This window comes from Kryptolebias marmoratus, linkage group LG1, assembly GCF_001649575.2.
Source record: "Kryptolebias marmoratus isolate JLee-2015 linkage group LG1, ASM164957v2, whole genome shotgun sequence".
Classification (NCBI taxonomy): Eukaryota; Metazoa; Chordata; class Actinopteri; order Cyprinodontiformes; family Rivulidae; genus Kryptolebias; species Kryptolebias marmoratus.
The window spans coordinates 29715167-29728905 of record NC_051430.1 but is presented as its reverse complement, the minus strand read 5'-3'; the positions used below and the strand labels follow the sequence as shown (position 1 = coordinate 29728905).

The 13739-nt window shown below is 41.0% G+C and overlaps 1 protein-coding gene across 2 annotated transcripts in view; it reads right to left on the bottom strand.

Annotated features, from left to right (window-relative positions):
- Positions 1 to 10997, bottom strand: part of cfap299 (cilia and flagella associated protein 299) — a 75989-nt gene extending 64992 nt beyond the window's left edge. For both annotated transcript variants that reach the window (XM_017430820.3, XM_025009246.2), the window contains exons 1-2: positions 10824 to 10997; positions 8356 to 8489 (exon numbers count right to left, since the gene is read on the bottom strand). In XM_017430820.3, coding sequence (XP_017286309.1) covers positions 8356 to 8489; positions 10824 to 10931 — 242 coding nt within the window. In that variant the 5' untranslated portion in view covers positions 10932 to 10997. The remainder of the gene's footprint in view (positions 1 to 8355; positions 8490 to 10823) is intronic.
- Positions 10998 to 13739: the final 2742 nt, after the last annotated feature.

Here is a 13739-nt window from a genome sequence, read left to right as displayed (position 1 = left end):
GACGGATGGATGGATGGATGGATGGACGGACGGACAGACGGATGGATGGATGGACGGACAGACGGACGGATGGATGGACGGAGAGCGCTGAATGACTTCTGAAATTTACTGAAGCAGCAGACACTCAGTTTTAAAGCTAAAGGAAGCAGAAAATTAGCCAAAAGGGAAAAAAAAGCCAAATGACGAGCTAAAAGTTAACTGTAGCAAAAGGCTAAAAGCAGCAAAAGGTTTGCAAAAAATAGCAGAAAGGTGGCTAAAGCTAAAAGTAGCAGAAAAAGACAAACATGGCAGAAGTTTGCTGAAGCAAAGAGAACAATGTTTTTGAAAAAACTGAAGAGATCTCAATGTTTTTTTACAGGAATAATATTGGTAAATAAAGTTAAATATGTCACAGCATTCATCTCCTGAATGAGCTGAAAGCTTTCATGTATGAACAACAGTAGTTAGACTGCAAAAAAAAAAAACAGCACAAATACTTTTCATTTGGGGAACATGTAGTGCAAATGTTGTGCATGTATTTATGGATATTGTTGCCCTAACACAAACAGAAAAGGATTGTAAAGCTTCTGATTTGTGGCTGATGTGTAGATTTGGACCAAGCTGGAGGAAATTCAGGAAATCAGGTTGTAAAATCAGAGAACGGACGGCTGTCTGTCGAGCACATGTCAGCGCTGCGGTTCCTTCCTCATCAGGTCATTAGCTTACATTGTAATCCAAAGCAACACATATGAAATCATTTAAAAGTATTTTTCAACCCATTTCAGCTGCTGATTAGAGAAGAATTTCACTCTAACAACATTCATACAGGTCTATTTCTTGCAATTATTCAGGAGTCTGAATTTGACTTTCTTGCCCAAAACCTCCAGCACAAATTCCAAAAGAAATTAAAATAATTGGACCACTTATTAAAAGATGTTGGGTACGAGACATTGCCTTGGAGAAAGGCCATTTAGTCTGTCGCAGACATCCTGAATCTGCAGGAAGGAGAAACACAAAAATGACAATTCTGCCTCGTGGAGAAGAAGAAGTTTGATGCTGAGGATGTTGGACCTTAAGGTGAGGAAAGAAATACATGAAGGCTGCTTTACACAAACGTTATCTACTTATTGCATCCTGCTATAAAAGGCAGGCAGTCGTGTCATTGCCTGTGTGTGTGCGTAAACGTTTGTTTGTTTGTTGTGTTAATACCTTTTTATACATGCATTCAAAAAGCTGAAACTGGATTTTTTTTCTTACTTTAGTTCAGTTCTTTTGCTGCACATCCTCCTCCCCTTTTTTCCTTTCTTCAACACAACCTTCCTATAGCTGTCTGGTCAGTTGTGAGTCACATATCTGTTTTACAAGACTGTTAAAAATATTTCTGGGAAGTGAAAGAAAAAAAAATAATAAAAAGACTCCGTGACTTTTGTTTGAAGCGACATACCGTGATAATAAAAACCAGCACCAGCAGTGGAGCTGCGCTGGATTCAGTCTGGTCTCAACACAACAATAAAACCAAAAGATTGGGATCAGAAATAACTGATCAGAGCATTTATGACCAAATCCCAAAGATGTTCAGAAGGAAAGAAGCTGGCTTCACCTTCAGCTTTGCTAAATGACATTTACAGTCCATCCACCTGTGAGTAAGCTCACTTAAAAGGGACAGTTCAGTCATCTTTGACCTGGTGTTCTGTCTATATCTTATCAGCCGAGACTTTCTCCAAGCTAAGCTAATGGCTAGCCAAACGAGAGCCAGTGCTTTATTGTTTTTCAGGCGTATAAAAAACAACATGCTGGTGTAAAGAAAGCTACATCAGCTAATATTAAATCAGGGGTGTCCAATCCTGGTCCTCAGGGCCACCATCCTGCATGTTTTCCTTGTTTCTCTGCTCCAACACACCTGATTCAGAGGTTAAATCATCTCTTCATGTTCTGCAGAAGCCTGTTAATCAGATCAGGTGTGTTGGAGCAGAGAAACAAGGAAAACATGCGGGATGGTGGCCCTCCGGAACCAGAATTGCCCATCCCTGTATAAAACCTTCACCTTTTGCATGTTGCTGTTTGTTTTGGTCAAATAGGTCAAACGTGTTTCTTTTTTGAATTTAAAGTTAATGTTGTTTTTCATGTTTCATTTTGGGTTTATTGTTTCTTTGATTGAGTTGTCTTTATGTTTAGTCTTGTCTTTGCATTCCTGTCATCAGTCACTTCACCTCAGTTATCTCTTGTTTACCTGCCACGCCCGTCTCCACCTGCTCGAAGTTAGTAATCACTCACCTGTCCCCACTTCCCCTAATGACCCTCTGCTTTTAAAACCCGCTCATCTCCTCCATTTACTCCCTGGTCTGTTGTGACGTCATGCACTGTCTGGTTCCCCTCATGTGTGTTTTGGATTTTTCTTAGTGTTTTATTTTGGGTTTTCTTTTACTTATAATAAATTAGTTTTCCTTGAACTCTGTCATGAGTTTGCACATTGGGTTGGCCTCACTCTCCACCCCACTTAGCAGCCATATTTGTTTACCAACACAGACTACGGCCGGTCTTACGTAGGTCATTCACATGAGTGAACCTTCCTCTTGTTTTTCAGCCAAGTGTTTTGTTTACACTCACTGCGTACCTGCATTTCAGAAATGCATTCAATATATCTGAAAAACTACTTGAGTAAGCTCTTTTAAACTGCACCATATGCCGTACTTCAGGAAAACTGTTTTTATATTTGATTTCATAGTTAGAAATTAGTACCTTTTTAAAAGTACAAACCCCACAGTTCAAATGGTAATTGTTTTAAGACACCACATCCACAACTGCAGCAACAATAACAGTTTCTGACTTTGTAATATTAGCAAATGCACATTGGGTATTAAGAAATCTCCCTTTTTAGTGAAAAATAAATAAAGTTTTAGTGATAAAACAAAAAAATGTGACTGTTAAGGGCTTATAAAAATTAGGGGTAAGAGTCTGAGGCACACAGACTTGTCTTTAAGGTTAAATCTACAATAATGCAAGCTATAAAAGCACATAAAACATATATTAACAGTCCAATCCACAAGACCACGCTTCAGCAAAATCTCACTGCGAGGGAGTTTTGTTTAAAGCTCCAGAAATAACGAGGAAGCAATGATGGAGTATTATTCTGTCAAAAGTACTCCCGGTATTTTTTGGCATCTTGTATGTAGCCAACAAGTAACGACAGATGTTTCTTTAAACAAGTCATTAATATGAAACATGGAATGAGCTCTAAAACGTGGAAACATCCAATTTGTTATTTATTATCTGTTGCACCAGCTCGGTGGAAGGATGTGGTGGCGAGCTGAAGCCTGGCAGGGCGGGAGTCTCTGAGCAGCGCTTGCAGGGGGAAAACTCCTCATTTACACACCCGTCCGAACTCACAAAGTGCAAGGAAGGCAATTGGCTTGACAGCGCATGTAATAGAGACGGCAGAACCTCGCTGCCCAAGGGCCCTCGCCAGAGTAGCTGTCGTGGAGAGACGCGGGGGTTTGGCTGGCTGAAAACAAGCCTGGGAGCAGCTTTGTGAGGCTTTCCATGTCACTCACATTCACAGTCTTATTTCTGCAGGCATCTGGAGGCCGGATCCGCAGAAAAATGTATTCACTGTGTGCTTTTGCGGCACTGGTTTTACTTGGCACAGCGAGCGATGGCTCACTTTTAATATAGAGCGTTGAGGAGCAGAGAATTCTTGAGGCGGACTGTAAAAACGTAACAGCACAATGGACAATGAGCGTAGCTGTGGCTTGGACCGTGGAGAGGTCGCGAGGAGCCCGATGGAAACCTCGCAGGAACGCCGTGAGCACGCGAGGTCAGGACATACTGCTGACACGGGCTTCTGAGCCGGAGGCCCTCGTTTCGGCCCCCGCTCCTCTCGCTTGTCCCCAACTTTCCACCAGACGTGGCTCGGGTTATGCTTTGAGATTAAAAATCTAAAAATATGAAGGAAGTGGCGGCAGGTCAGAACATTGAAATATACCATTTAAATGTGTGTTAATAGCGATACCGCCCGGAATTTCAACAGAAATGTGTAAGAATGTAAGCTATGAAAACAAATTCCTTCATTTGATTTATGAACTGATTAAGTATAAAGAGAGCCAGGATGAAAAAAGAAATGGTAAAACTGCTCTCAGTGTCACCATGGTAACCACACACTTGTGTCTGTCACTCCCTGACCGACGAGTTACACAAACTAAAAATAAGCCAGAAACAGACGCTGTCTAAAATAATAAAATAATAATAAAAGACCCCGTGCCAGCAGTTTTGATGAGATTATTCTAATCTAAAATAAAACTGAAATCTGTGGACGCTGGCTGTGAATTTAGGATGTTTTTAAGAGAAAACTGTGCGTCCTGCAGCAGCAAGAGACTCAAAAGTTCACCTGTCAGTTAAACATTCTGTGGAAAAATCTGTAAAAATCACAAAACTTAAACTGGGATCATGTAAAAATCATAAAAGATATTAAAACGTCAGACCAGAAATATAAAGTCCAACTTTCTGACTGGTTTAAACTTTGAATGATGTTTAAACTGTGAAGCCTGGGCTGTTCCTTTTCTCATGTGTTTCACCAAAATCCTGTTAAGTTCCACTATTTGACCACTATTTGACTACCTTGACCAAAAAGTTATAGCAAACTATTCCAGATCAAGCCGCACATTTTGGTGATTTTTTTTAATGTATTATTTCGAATCATCGCCATGAGAATCAGGACGAACCTTTTAACAGAGCCGTAATAAGGTCTGAGCTCTGCTGTGATACGTTTGGACAAGAACAAGCCCGATAAATGCTGATTTTTTTTTCTTGAAGCCAAACCTGAAACCAGCAGAACGCAGCACTTCTAAAAACAATCCTCTGATTCTGACAACTCCCTACCCAAACAACCACACAACTGACCAAGCATCCCATTCATCCAGGTTTCCGCTTTCAATCACGTGTTAAATTTCACTTATGTCTGATGAGAGCAGCGGGCCTTTTGTTTGGGCTTTTTGTGATGTGCTGGCAACCTCCCCCCCTCTTCCTCCCCCCTCTTCCTCCCTTTCGCAGCCAAGCTGTCAGGAAGAGCATGTTGTTCTTAAAAATGAGACAGGGCAACAACAGGGCAACATCTGATTAGCATTCAGCGCGCCAGCTCCACTCCCTCGGTATTTTATTACCACAGGTGCAGGGGCATTCACTGATCAGATGCACGCTATAGGCGAGGTTAGCCCTTAATTGAAAACAGCTCTATTTATACACCTGCAGGCACTAAAGGTCTCCGAGAGCACAAGGAGGCTGAAAAGAAGAGAAAAGAAAGGGGGGAGAAACACAGAACAGTGACAGAGCTGTGAAAAGAGATGTGCCCTGGGAGGCATAGCTTCAGGCCCACAGAGAGGGAGGTGGCATTCCCAAAACAGTCGGCTCCCCGGTGCAAAGACAGGATATGTCTGCAGAGGACAATATCAGTGTTGGAAACAGAGATTAGAACAAGATGAACAGGGTACAACTCTGAATGCATTTCACTGCAAACAGGACTGATTTTTTGTCCTTTCAGGGCAAAGAACAGCTTCATTGTAGTTTCTGTAGCCAGAACATTGTCCTGATTGTCCTCCGGCGTTTGCAGGTGGGACTTTGCATCTTGGACGTAATGGGGTCAGGGTGGTGGAAGGCCAATCAGAAAACCAAACGGCAAAAAAAATAAAATCAATGTAAACTGCCTTAAATACTAGAATGTTACTTTTTCTATAAAAACAAACATCTAAGAGTTGTAGCCGTTTTGGTCAAACCTTAAAAATGAAGCCAGGCGATATGAACGTCACACTCAGACATCGTGTTGGGAATGACTCTCAGCTACTACCACAACAAGCTTCAGATCAATGCATAAATATGATCACAATGTCTACGAAATGTCTAAAAGTTTATACTTTAGAAAAGCAATCCAAAGATCCTGTTCTTCTTCAGGTTTGTTGCAGGACAGGAGATATAAAATCACATTTCAGTGTATTTTTATAGAACAGAATGTGAAATAATAACTGTCCAGCACGTAACCGAATTTAAAGCATGCCAGGCGTGTAACACGATAATTAAAGAATTACATTAATTAGACGAAGCTGTCAGTGGTTTGCTGTGAGCTATCACTTCCCTACAACATTGAATTCAAAGTGTTTTCTTATTTAAACAGCATAACACGGCTGTTAATCACCTTGAAGACAGGAAGAAAAAAACATCAGACCTGCTGCAGTCTGTCCAGCTCAGATTAATGGTGTAAAACACAGGAGGGATTCCTCAAACTGTTAACAGATGTTTGCTTCTGTCCACCTTCTCATTCTGAAGTTTCAACATCAGTTTGAATATTCCAAATCGACAGTCTAACACTTTAGAGAACATTCACATGACACCTGGACATGTCCTTTCACATCCCTTCAGACATTTTGTACAAAGTGTCCAAACGACTTGAGAGCAAGAAACGAAACACAAAGTTATTTATTTGTGTTTATTTGCTTTAAGGTTGATTAGCTGCTGTGCATTCAGTGAGTGCAACCAGTTGTTCATGAGACGATTTTTCCTTCATCAGAAGATTTCAAATATCTGGATCCATCTCTAAGGTCAAAGGTCAAGGCTGGTTCTAGTTCCACAGATCATCGTCTGTAAACACAGTTCACCGTGCCGTCCACAGATGCTGCTTAAAGCTCTATCAGGCAAAGAAGAAGCCAGATGTGAACAGCTGCATCTCCTCTGGACCAAAGAGGAGAACTGTTCTGAGGTCCAGCCTGCCTCTCTGATGGTATGGGGGTGCATTAGTGCCTCTGGAAAGGATCTGCTCCCATCCAGGGCTGTTGAACAGCCAGAATGGGACAACCTCAGGTCCAGATGTTTACAGATGCTGCACAGAGGGAAACATCTGGAACTATTTGAAAATTTAAATTTACCTTTTTTTTTTTTAAATACAATTTCTTAGTGTTTACTTTCTTTGTAAACTTTTTCAGAGTAGTGGTTATATTTGGGAAGTTGGACTACAACAGGAGGGTTTTAAATTCTACAACAAGTTGTTTCAGTTGTGTGACTGCATATTGTTAATGTAAAATATGTATTACTCCACTGAAGCCACTGCTAACTAAAACATGATCCCAGGTTGTTTTAACAAGCTGCACGCTGCAGATTTGTTGTGTATCTGACATCCCTGTGTTCCTGTCGAACATTTCCCCGGATCCTGTTGGGACAAGATAAAAGGCTCTGTGCACTAATATCACTGTAACTGCAGGTGTGGAGGCTCCCGTTTCACCAGTGTCACTGATGTTCGCAGGCGTTCGCAGGGGGAGGGAGGGAGGGGGACAGCGGTGAGACATCTGCACGTTTGGAGAAGCATCTGAGGGTTTGAACAAACTCGACACCTTGCAGGTAAATGTTTGGATACTCCGAGAAGCCTGAGTGTGCGTGGGTGGGAGGGCGGTGAGCGGCCTGGATCGTCTGTTCTGGCCCGCCATCAAAGGAGAATTCACCGACGCACGGCTTTACTGAAACTGAGAAGAATATCTGAGTGATCGCTTCCCTCAGGAGAGCAGTTTGTTGGAAACTCCAGTTGGTAGGTTTGTGTTTCAGCCTGTTGATGGCAACACTTTCTGAATGCAGACACGCGGGCAAGAAAAGTCTCATTCAGGCTTGAGTGGAAATGATAAAGTGCTTCCATCAATCCTGCTTTTCACAGCAAATAAAATTATGAAGAATAATAAAGAAAACATTCCCATTTCGTGAGCCGTCGTGATCTGATTAGCGGCAAAGAACTGCAGCCAAAAAACATCATTTCGTGTTTTCAGGAAAAATTGCTAATTCAGGAAAGAACAACTACAGAGATCTTGTCTTACAATGAAACTAGCTTTCTTTGAAGGAATGCATATCACCCAATATGCAAGGGTTTTTAATAAGGATCTCACGTAAACAGATCTTTGTTTATAACATGTAGGGCAGCGGGTGATATGCATTCCTTCAGTGAATGATGGTTTCTGTTTTTGTATCTTATGATTTTCAAGATATTTGACGAATATTTTCTCCACAGAAACACTCTGAGATCTCTTTAGTTTCTTATGCTGCTTTTAGTTTGTAGCTACTCTTCAAAACCTTTGCTACTCTTAGATTTTAATTAGTGTTCTGCTACTTTAACTTTTAGCTAGCCTTTTACTTCTTTTAGCTTTAACAACTTAGTTTCAGCTTCAGATTTTAGCAGCGTTTTCCCAGAAAATGTAGTTTCTCAAGGTAATTTTTAACTTTACTTTTGAATTTAACTGAACTAAGCTTTATTGATCAGGCTCTGGATGTTGTGGCCTTCGGCTGCTGGTTGGTCTGAGTCAGTCTCTGTCAGTCCTGCAGACCGTATGATGGGACGGCGAGAAGGAAACTCACGGTGTTCGGCTCCTGTTGTAGAAAACGCTGCTCTGTTCAGCCTCTGCAGCTGCTTTCCTCTCCTCAAATTCCTCCCTGCTCAGAACGGTTCCCTTGTGGCCGTGTTCCACCAGCTTTCGGGCCAACTCCCTGCTCTGCGAGAGACGGGAGAAGGTGAGGAATCAGTGGAGAAGAGGCGACACGACCTGCAGCCGGACACCATCAGTCTTGAATTTCGGCCTGATGAGCTTCTTGGCTGCTCCACAGAGCACCCATTTAAATTACAAAGGCTTTGAAATGCTAAAATTAGAACTTGTCATGTGCATGGATTAAAGATTTTTCACCACCATGCCCAAACTACGAGGGACACAACTACTCTTTACACCGCAAGCTTTATTTTGAAGGGTTTAGTGTCTGTGTGCAACAGGCCACGTGTGTTTGCAGGGTTTGTTAGCGCCATTTTTCTAATCAGTGTCTGCAGACCCACCGTCACTCCAGCCAAGCCATAAAGACATCAACTAAAAAGCTAATCTTGCTGTCAAATCCAGTGGCTTGTTAGATCAAAGCAGCTGCCACATGTCCACTTAGCCAAAGTCCCAGCAGCTGGGCCTGTGTCCGCACCCGAGAGGAAAACTTAGATTTTCCTTTAACTTTGATGTGGCGCACCAGAAATGAGTCTCAGACATGTGTGCTAGTCCTAAAACTGGCCTGAAAGCCATTGTTTTTATTTTTAAGACTCATTGGAAGGGATAAAACCTGGGCTAATACTCCGGCCTGACAAAGACTGAATCCCTCTGTTTTCTAAGCATGGCCTCGACATAGTCTGAACAGCATAATGTGTGAAAATAACTTTAGAATTAGCTGATTTATCAGTACGAAGGCACAGGTTAGACGACCTGTGTTGACCGTGTGGTGTCACAACACGGGGGTGACTGAGTCTGATTGAGATTGACTGCAGCAGATTATCAGGTCAGATATGAGTTGCTCTTTTCTCTGTGTGGACACAGGTGTTCAAACAAACTGGCTGCTGCTGCACTTTCCTCTAAGGTTAGCGAGTGGGCCATCTGGTGGACGGAAGCAGGACTGTGCAGATGTACCGCAGCGTTCTTCTGCTTTTGGCTGCTATCATCTGCCTCCATCTCCTGCCATCCCAGCATCCTCCTTCTCTACATCTGTGAACTTCCTCTTTGGTCTCTCCTCCTCCCTGGAAGCTCCCTATTCAACATCCTTTGTCCAAGATGTCCACTATCCCTCCTCTGCACATGTCCAAACCATCTCAGCCTCACTTCTCTAATGTTGTCTCCAAACTTGTCCTCAACTCTTCTTCTCTGCCACCTCCAGCTCCTCCTCCTGTCTTTTTGTTAGAGCCACCATCTTCAAACCAAACTAGATATGGCCCTCTTAAGAATGTCTTTGCCCCCCATAAATCCTCAACTGATTTGTCTGAATATAACACTAAAATTTTGGATATTAGAGCAACTTCTAGTCTTGAGCAACATATTAAACTAACAGGCAGTCTTCGGTAAACTATGACAATGGAGAGTGCTGGGGTGGGTAAATGTAAGCAGTTGTTTAACTGACCCCATCTGACCTGTGCAAAAAAATATACAAACAGAAGACAACAATAAAAGTGGCATTAGCTAAGTTTACTGCAAGCATCAAAATTACTGAAAGTAGATTTAGGAATAGACTTTTTGTGACAACATTGTTCTACATTGAATAAATTCAATTGAATAAATAAATCTGCTTAGATAGTTTGACGTGTCCTACAATTACAATAAAAATTGTTCTATAGAAACAAAAATAAATTTACATAAAGTGCAAAGTTAAGATATTATACCTTGTTTGTACTTGTGTGTGACTGACATCTAGTGGTCAATAGTAGGTACTACACCAACAAAACTTAATCCCCGCTGTGTGGTGTCTTTGTGTTATTTTAAAATATATATTTAAATATTTTTAAAAACTAAAAATATCAATACAATACAAGTATAAAAGTTTATCTGTAATAATTTAAAGAACACAGAAGCCAATAAAAACAAGTCCCAAAAACGTTTTCAGTAGAAAACTCACCATGCGCAGAACTCTGTTCAAAATTTCACCAAACAATGTTTCACAGCTTACTACCGTAAAAACCACGAATAATAAATCACCAATGGAGTTTATTTTATAATATTAAGGATAAAAGGTTCAATACGGCATATGACTGGCTGTGGGTGAAACAAGTTTTTAAAAGCTACAACGTGTTTTTAGACTCTAAACCCGTTTCCTCAGACGCCATAATTACAGGCAGCTGGTGTTTTGCAAACTGTTATAAAAGTAATATTTTGCTGTTAGATAGTTTGGTACATGCCGAAGTAAAGAAGAGGTCTTGGTAGATTCGAAAAGTTGGAAAAAGTTTGTTCAGTCAGTTTAATAATAGCAGACCAAACGGATTAAACCAGAATGAGCGAAACGCTAAATGAGGCTTCGGGTTAATAAAATCTCACCTGTAAGTAAAATAAATCCGTCGGAGTAACTTTAGAGTCCAGGTAATCCTCGTAGACTTTAAACTTTACAATAGAGTTGTAGAAACGTCCGACTGTGCTGTGCTCCATCTTTTGGCCCTTTCTGTTGTTAAAAAATATTGCTATAGCAACTTGTTACCCGGCTCAGGTTTCAGCGCCACGTGACAGGAAGCGGAAGTCAATTAAAAGCGACATAAATGAGAAGCAGGTGTGTCAGCTAGTTCAAAGTCCTGCGTACACAATCTCATCCATTTTAACATTTCTATCATTGCATCTTTTTAAAAGAAAACAGTTTGAGCAGCATAAAATAATACATTTGCACCAAGATTTCATCAGTTTTTTTATTTTGAAATATGGGTTGGGCAGGGGCAGCAGCTGAAGCAGAGATCCCACCTTGTTCTCCCCACCTGCCTCCATGAAGCTTGCTGTATGCAGGGAGACTGAGGGGATCCTAAGGGAATCATCAGATGTGTCTCCAGTGACTCTTCGGCTGGCCCAAATGTCACCTTATTACTTATTTTGTTCCTTTTGAAGAGGAAGAGCAGAAACTCTGAGCTCATTGTTTTGGAGAATGAGCCCATGCAGCTGTTTTTCCAAGGAAACTTGTTTCGCCTGCTTCCATCTGCAGTCTCATTCTTTCTTTCTATAATTGTTTATGTAAATCCCTTTGAGTTGCCCTGTTGCTGAAATGTGTTTTACAAATAAAACTGCCTCGCCTCGCCTTTCAGTCACTACCTCCACCTCATGGCCTGGTTTAGGATCGACTTTAAAGACTGTCACGCGAGCTTCGTCTCATTTCTGAGGTCACTGAGTGTTTTCTTAACCAGAAATAAAACCCCATTTAATAATTGACTAGCAATATGAAAAATAAATGTGAAATTTCTGCTGTTCTCATTCTGAGCTGAGCTCCTTCGTTTGTATTTTCAAGGATTTGGGGAAAATATACAATTAAATAAACAGCTTTATTAATTTGGTGACTTGGAGCACTTTGTAAAGTAATGTTGGAAACATTAGTTTGAGCTTCTGGTTTGACTCAAGGATTGAAGTAAATGTAAGAAAACTAAATGATAGCAGTGAGCAACAATGTTCAGAAAGGCTGTAGCGTTCAAACCATGAATGATGAAGGGTTTGGACACGATGTGATGAAGGGTTTGGATACGATGTGAGTTCATGGATGTAAAGTGAAGGAGGATAAGCAGATGGTTGGTTTGACAGGAGGTGGGATGACGGTGGATGATGTGCTGTGAAAGAAGAAGGTTGCATCTTTTTTCAAACCTCTTAAGTTTTTTCCTGTTTTGGAGAAACGTGGATAGATGGGTTCTTAAAAACCACAATAATTACTGACTTGTATACTCCCTACACCACTGACCTTTGACCTCAAACAATCACAAACTAATCTAAACATTTTCCCTGCCTGACAGTCGACACAAACATTAATGAGGTTAAATGTTGAACCATTAGTCAGAACAACCTGATTTTGACTGAAGTTAAAAAACAAAATGTCATGACCTCAGAGGATTTGTGCAATATCAGCCAACACACACACACACACACACACACACACACACACACACACACACACACACACACACACACACACACACACACACACACCTGTCTTTCATTAAAGCGCCACAGTTCACCTCTGCGTTCGATTGCTGACCTCTGTGGGATTACAGTCAGATCCTCACATATTTCAGCAAAACATTCTTTTTAATAAATAGAACAAGGAATGTAATTAAAAAAAATACACTCTAAAATAATATATGCACTCCAGAAAACAGAAGTCTGCAAAAACAGTTTCCCAGATGCAACATCTGGTAAAGTCATCTTTAGTATCAACAGGAGTATTTGTTTTAATGTTCACATTATGTTGAAAAGAAACCTTCATCATACATGTGTTTTATTAAAAAAAAAAAACTTTGGTACAAAATATATTTCTTTGGAACGTGTATCAATCACACGCAGAAGCACAAACAGAAGAAACGCAGTTTCTAAAGTCACATGCAAACTAAATTTATTTTTAAAAAAAACAAAAACACCTGGCTGCGTGTGAATAAACTTTAAACTTTGATGAACTTTAATGAAACTTTCAGAAAGTTATCACTGGATCAACAACTGATTAGCCAGTCCTATTCAAGATGGCCAGCACAGCTAATTAAATTTGGCCAATTTTATAGATTTTGAGCTCAAATTTGGGGTGGTAGTAGCTCGCAGTTATGCCCAATGAATACCCCAGGCTGCAATGCATTAGATTGTTCATAAGATTCTTTTCAAGGTTTGACCAATTAAGTTGTACGTGTTTTTGTAAAAAAGCACACTAAACTCCAGTCGGCTGAACAGTGAAATAACAGAGTTTTTTTTTGTTTGTTTTTTTAGATTTGGCTCTCAGACAATTCTTTCTGCACTTTTCAGAACCAAATCCTGTCCCGCTCCCCTGAGACGTCCGCTCCTCTGTGGTCGTCCCGCGGCTGTTTGCCATCCGATCCACCTACAGATCCGCCTGAACCTTCCTCAGAACAAGCGGCTTTTCTCTCCGAGCATCTTTATCCCTGTGATGATGGCAGAATGTGCTCCTCCGGGCGGGGGAATGTCCTGAGGTCATGACTCTGGATTCTTCCTGGGGGGGACAGCCGGTCGCTAAAATGATAGTCTTGGTTTTTGCTGATCCTTTACAGCTGCTCAGAGGGAGGACGAGTCACCAGAGAACCAGTCCAACGATTTCCTGCTGATTATTACAAATCTGGTTCTGAAAGAGACGACTGGTTGATGTGTGGGACTTCTTTGAGTCGCAGGTGGAAGATTTAGTCTAAAAGCACTCAGAAGTAAAATAATAATATTATAAGTCAATCCTTTTCTTGATTTGAGGGTTTCTTTCCTGTTCAAAGCTGAAATCCA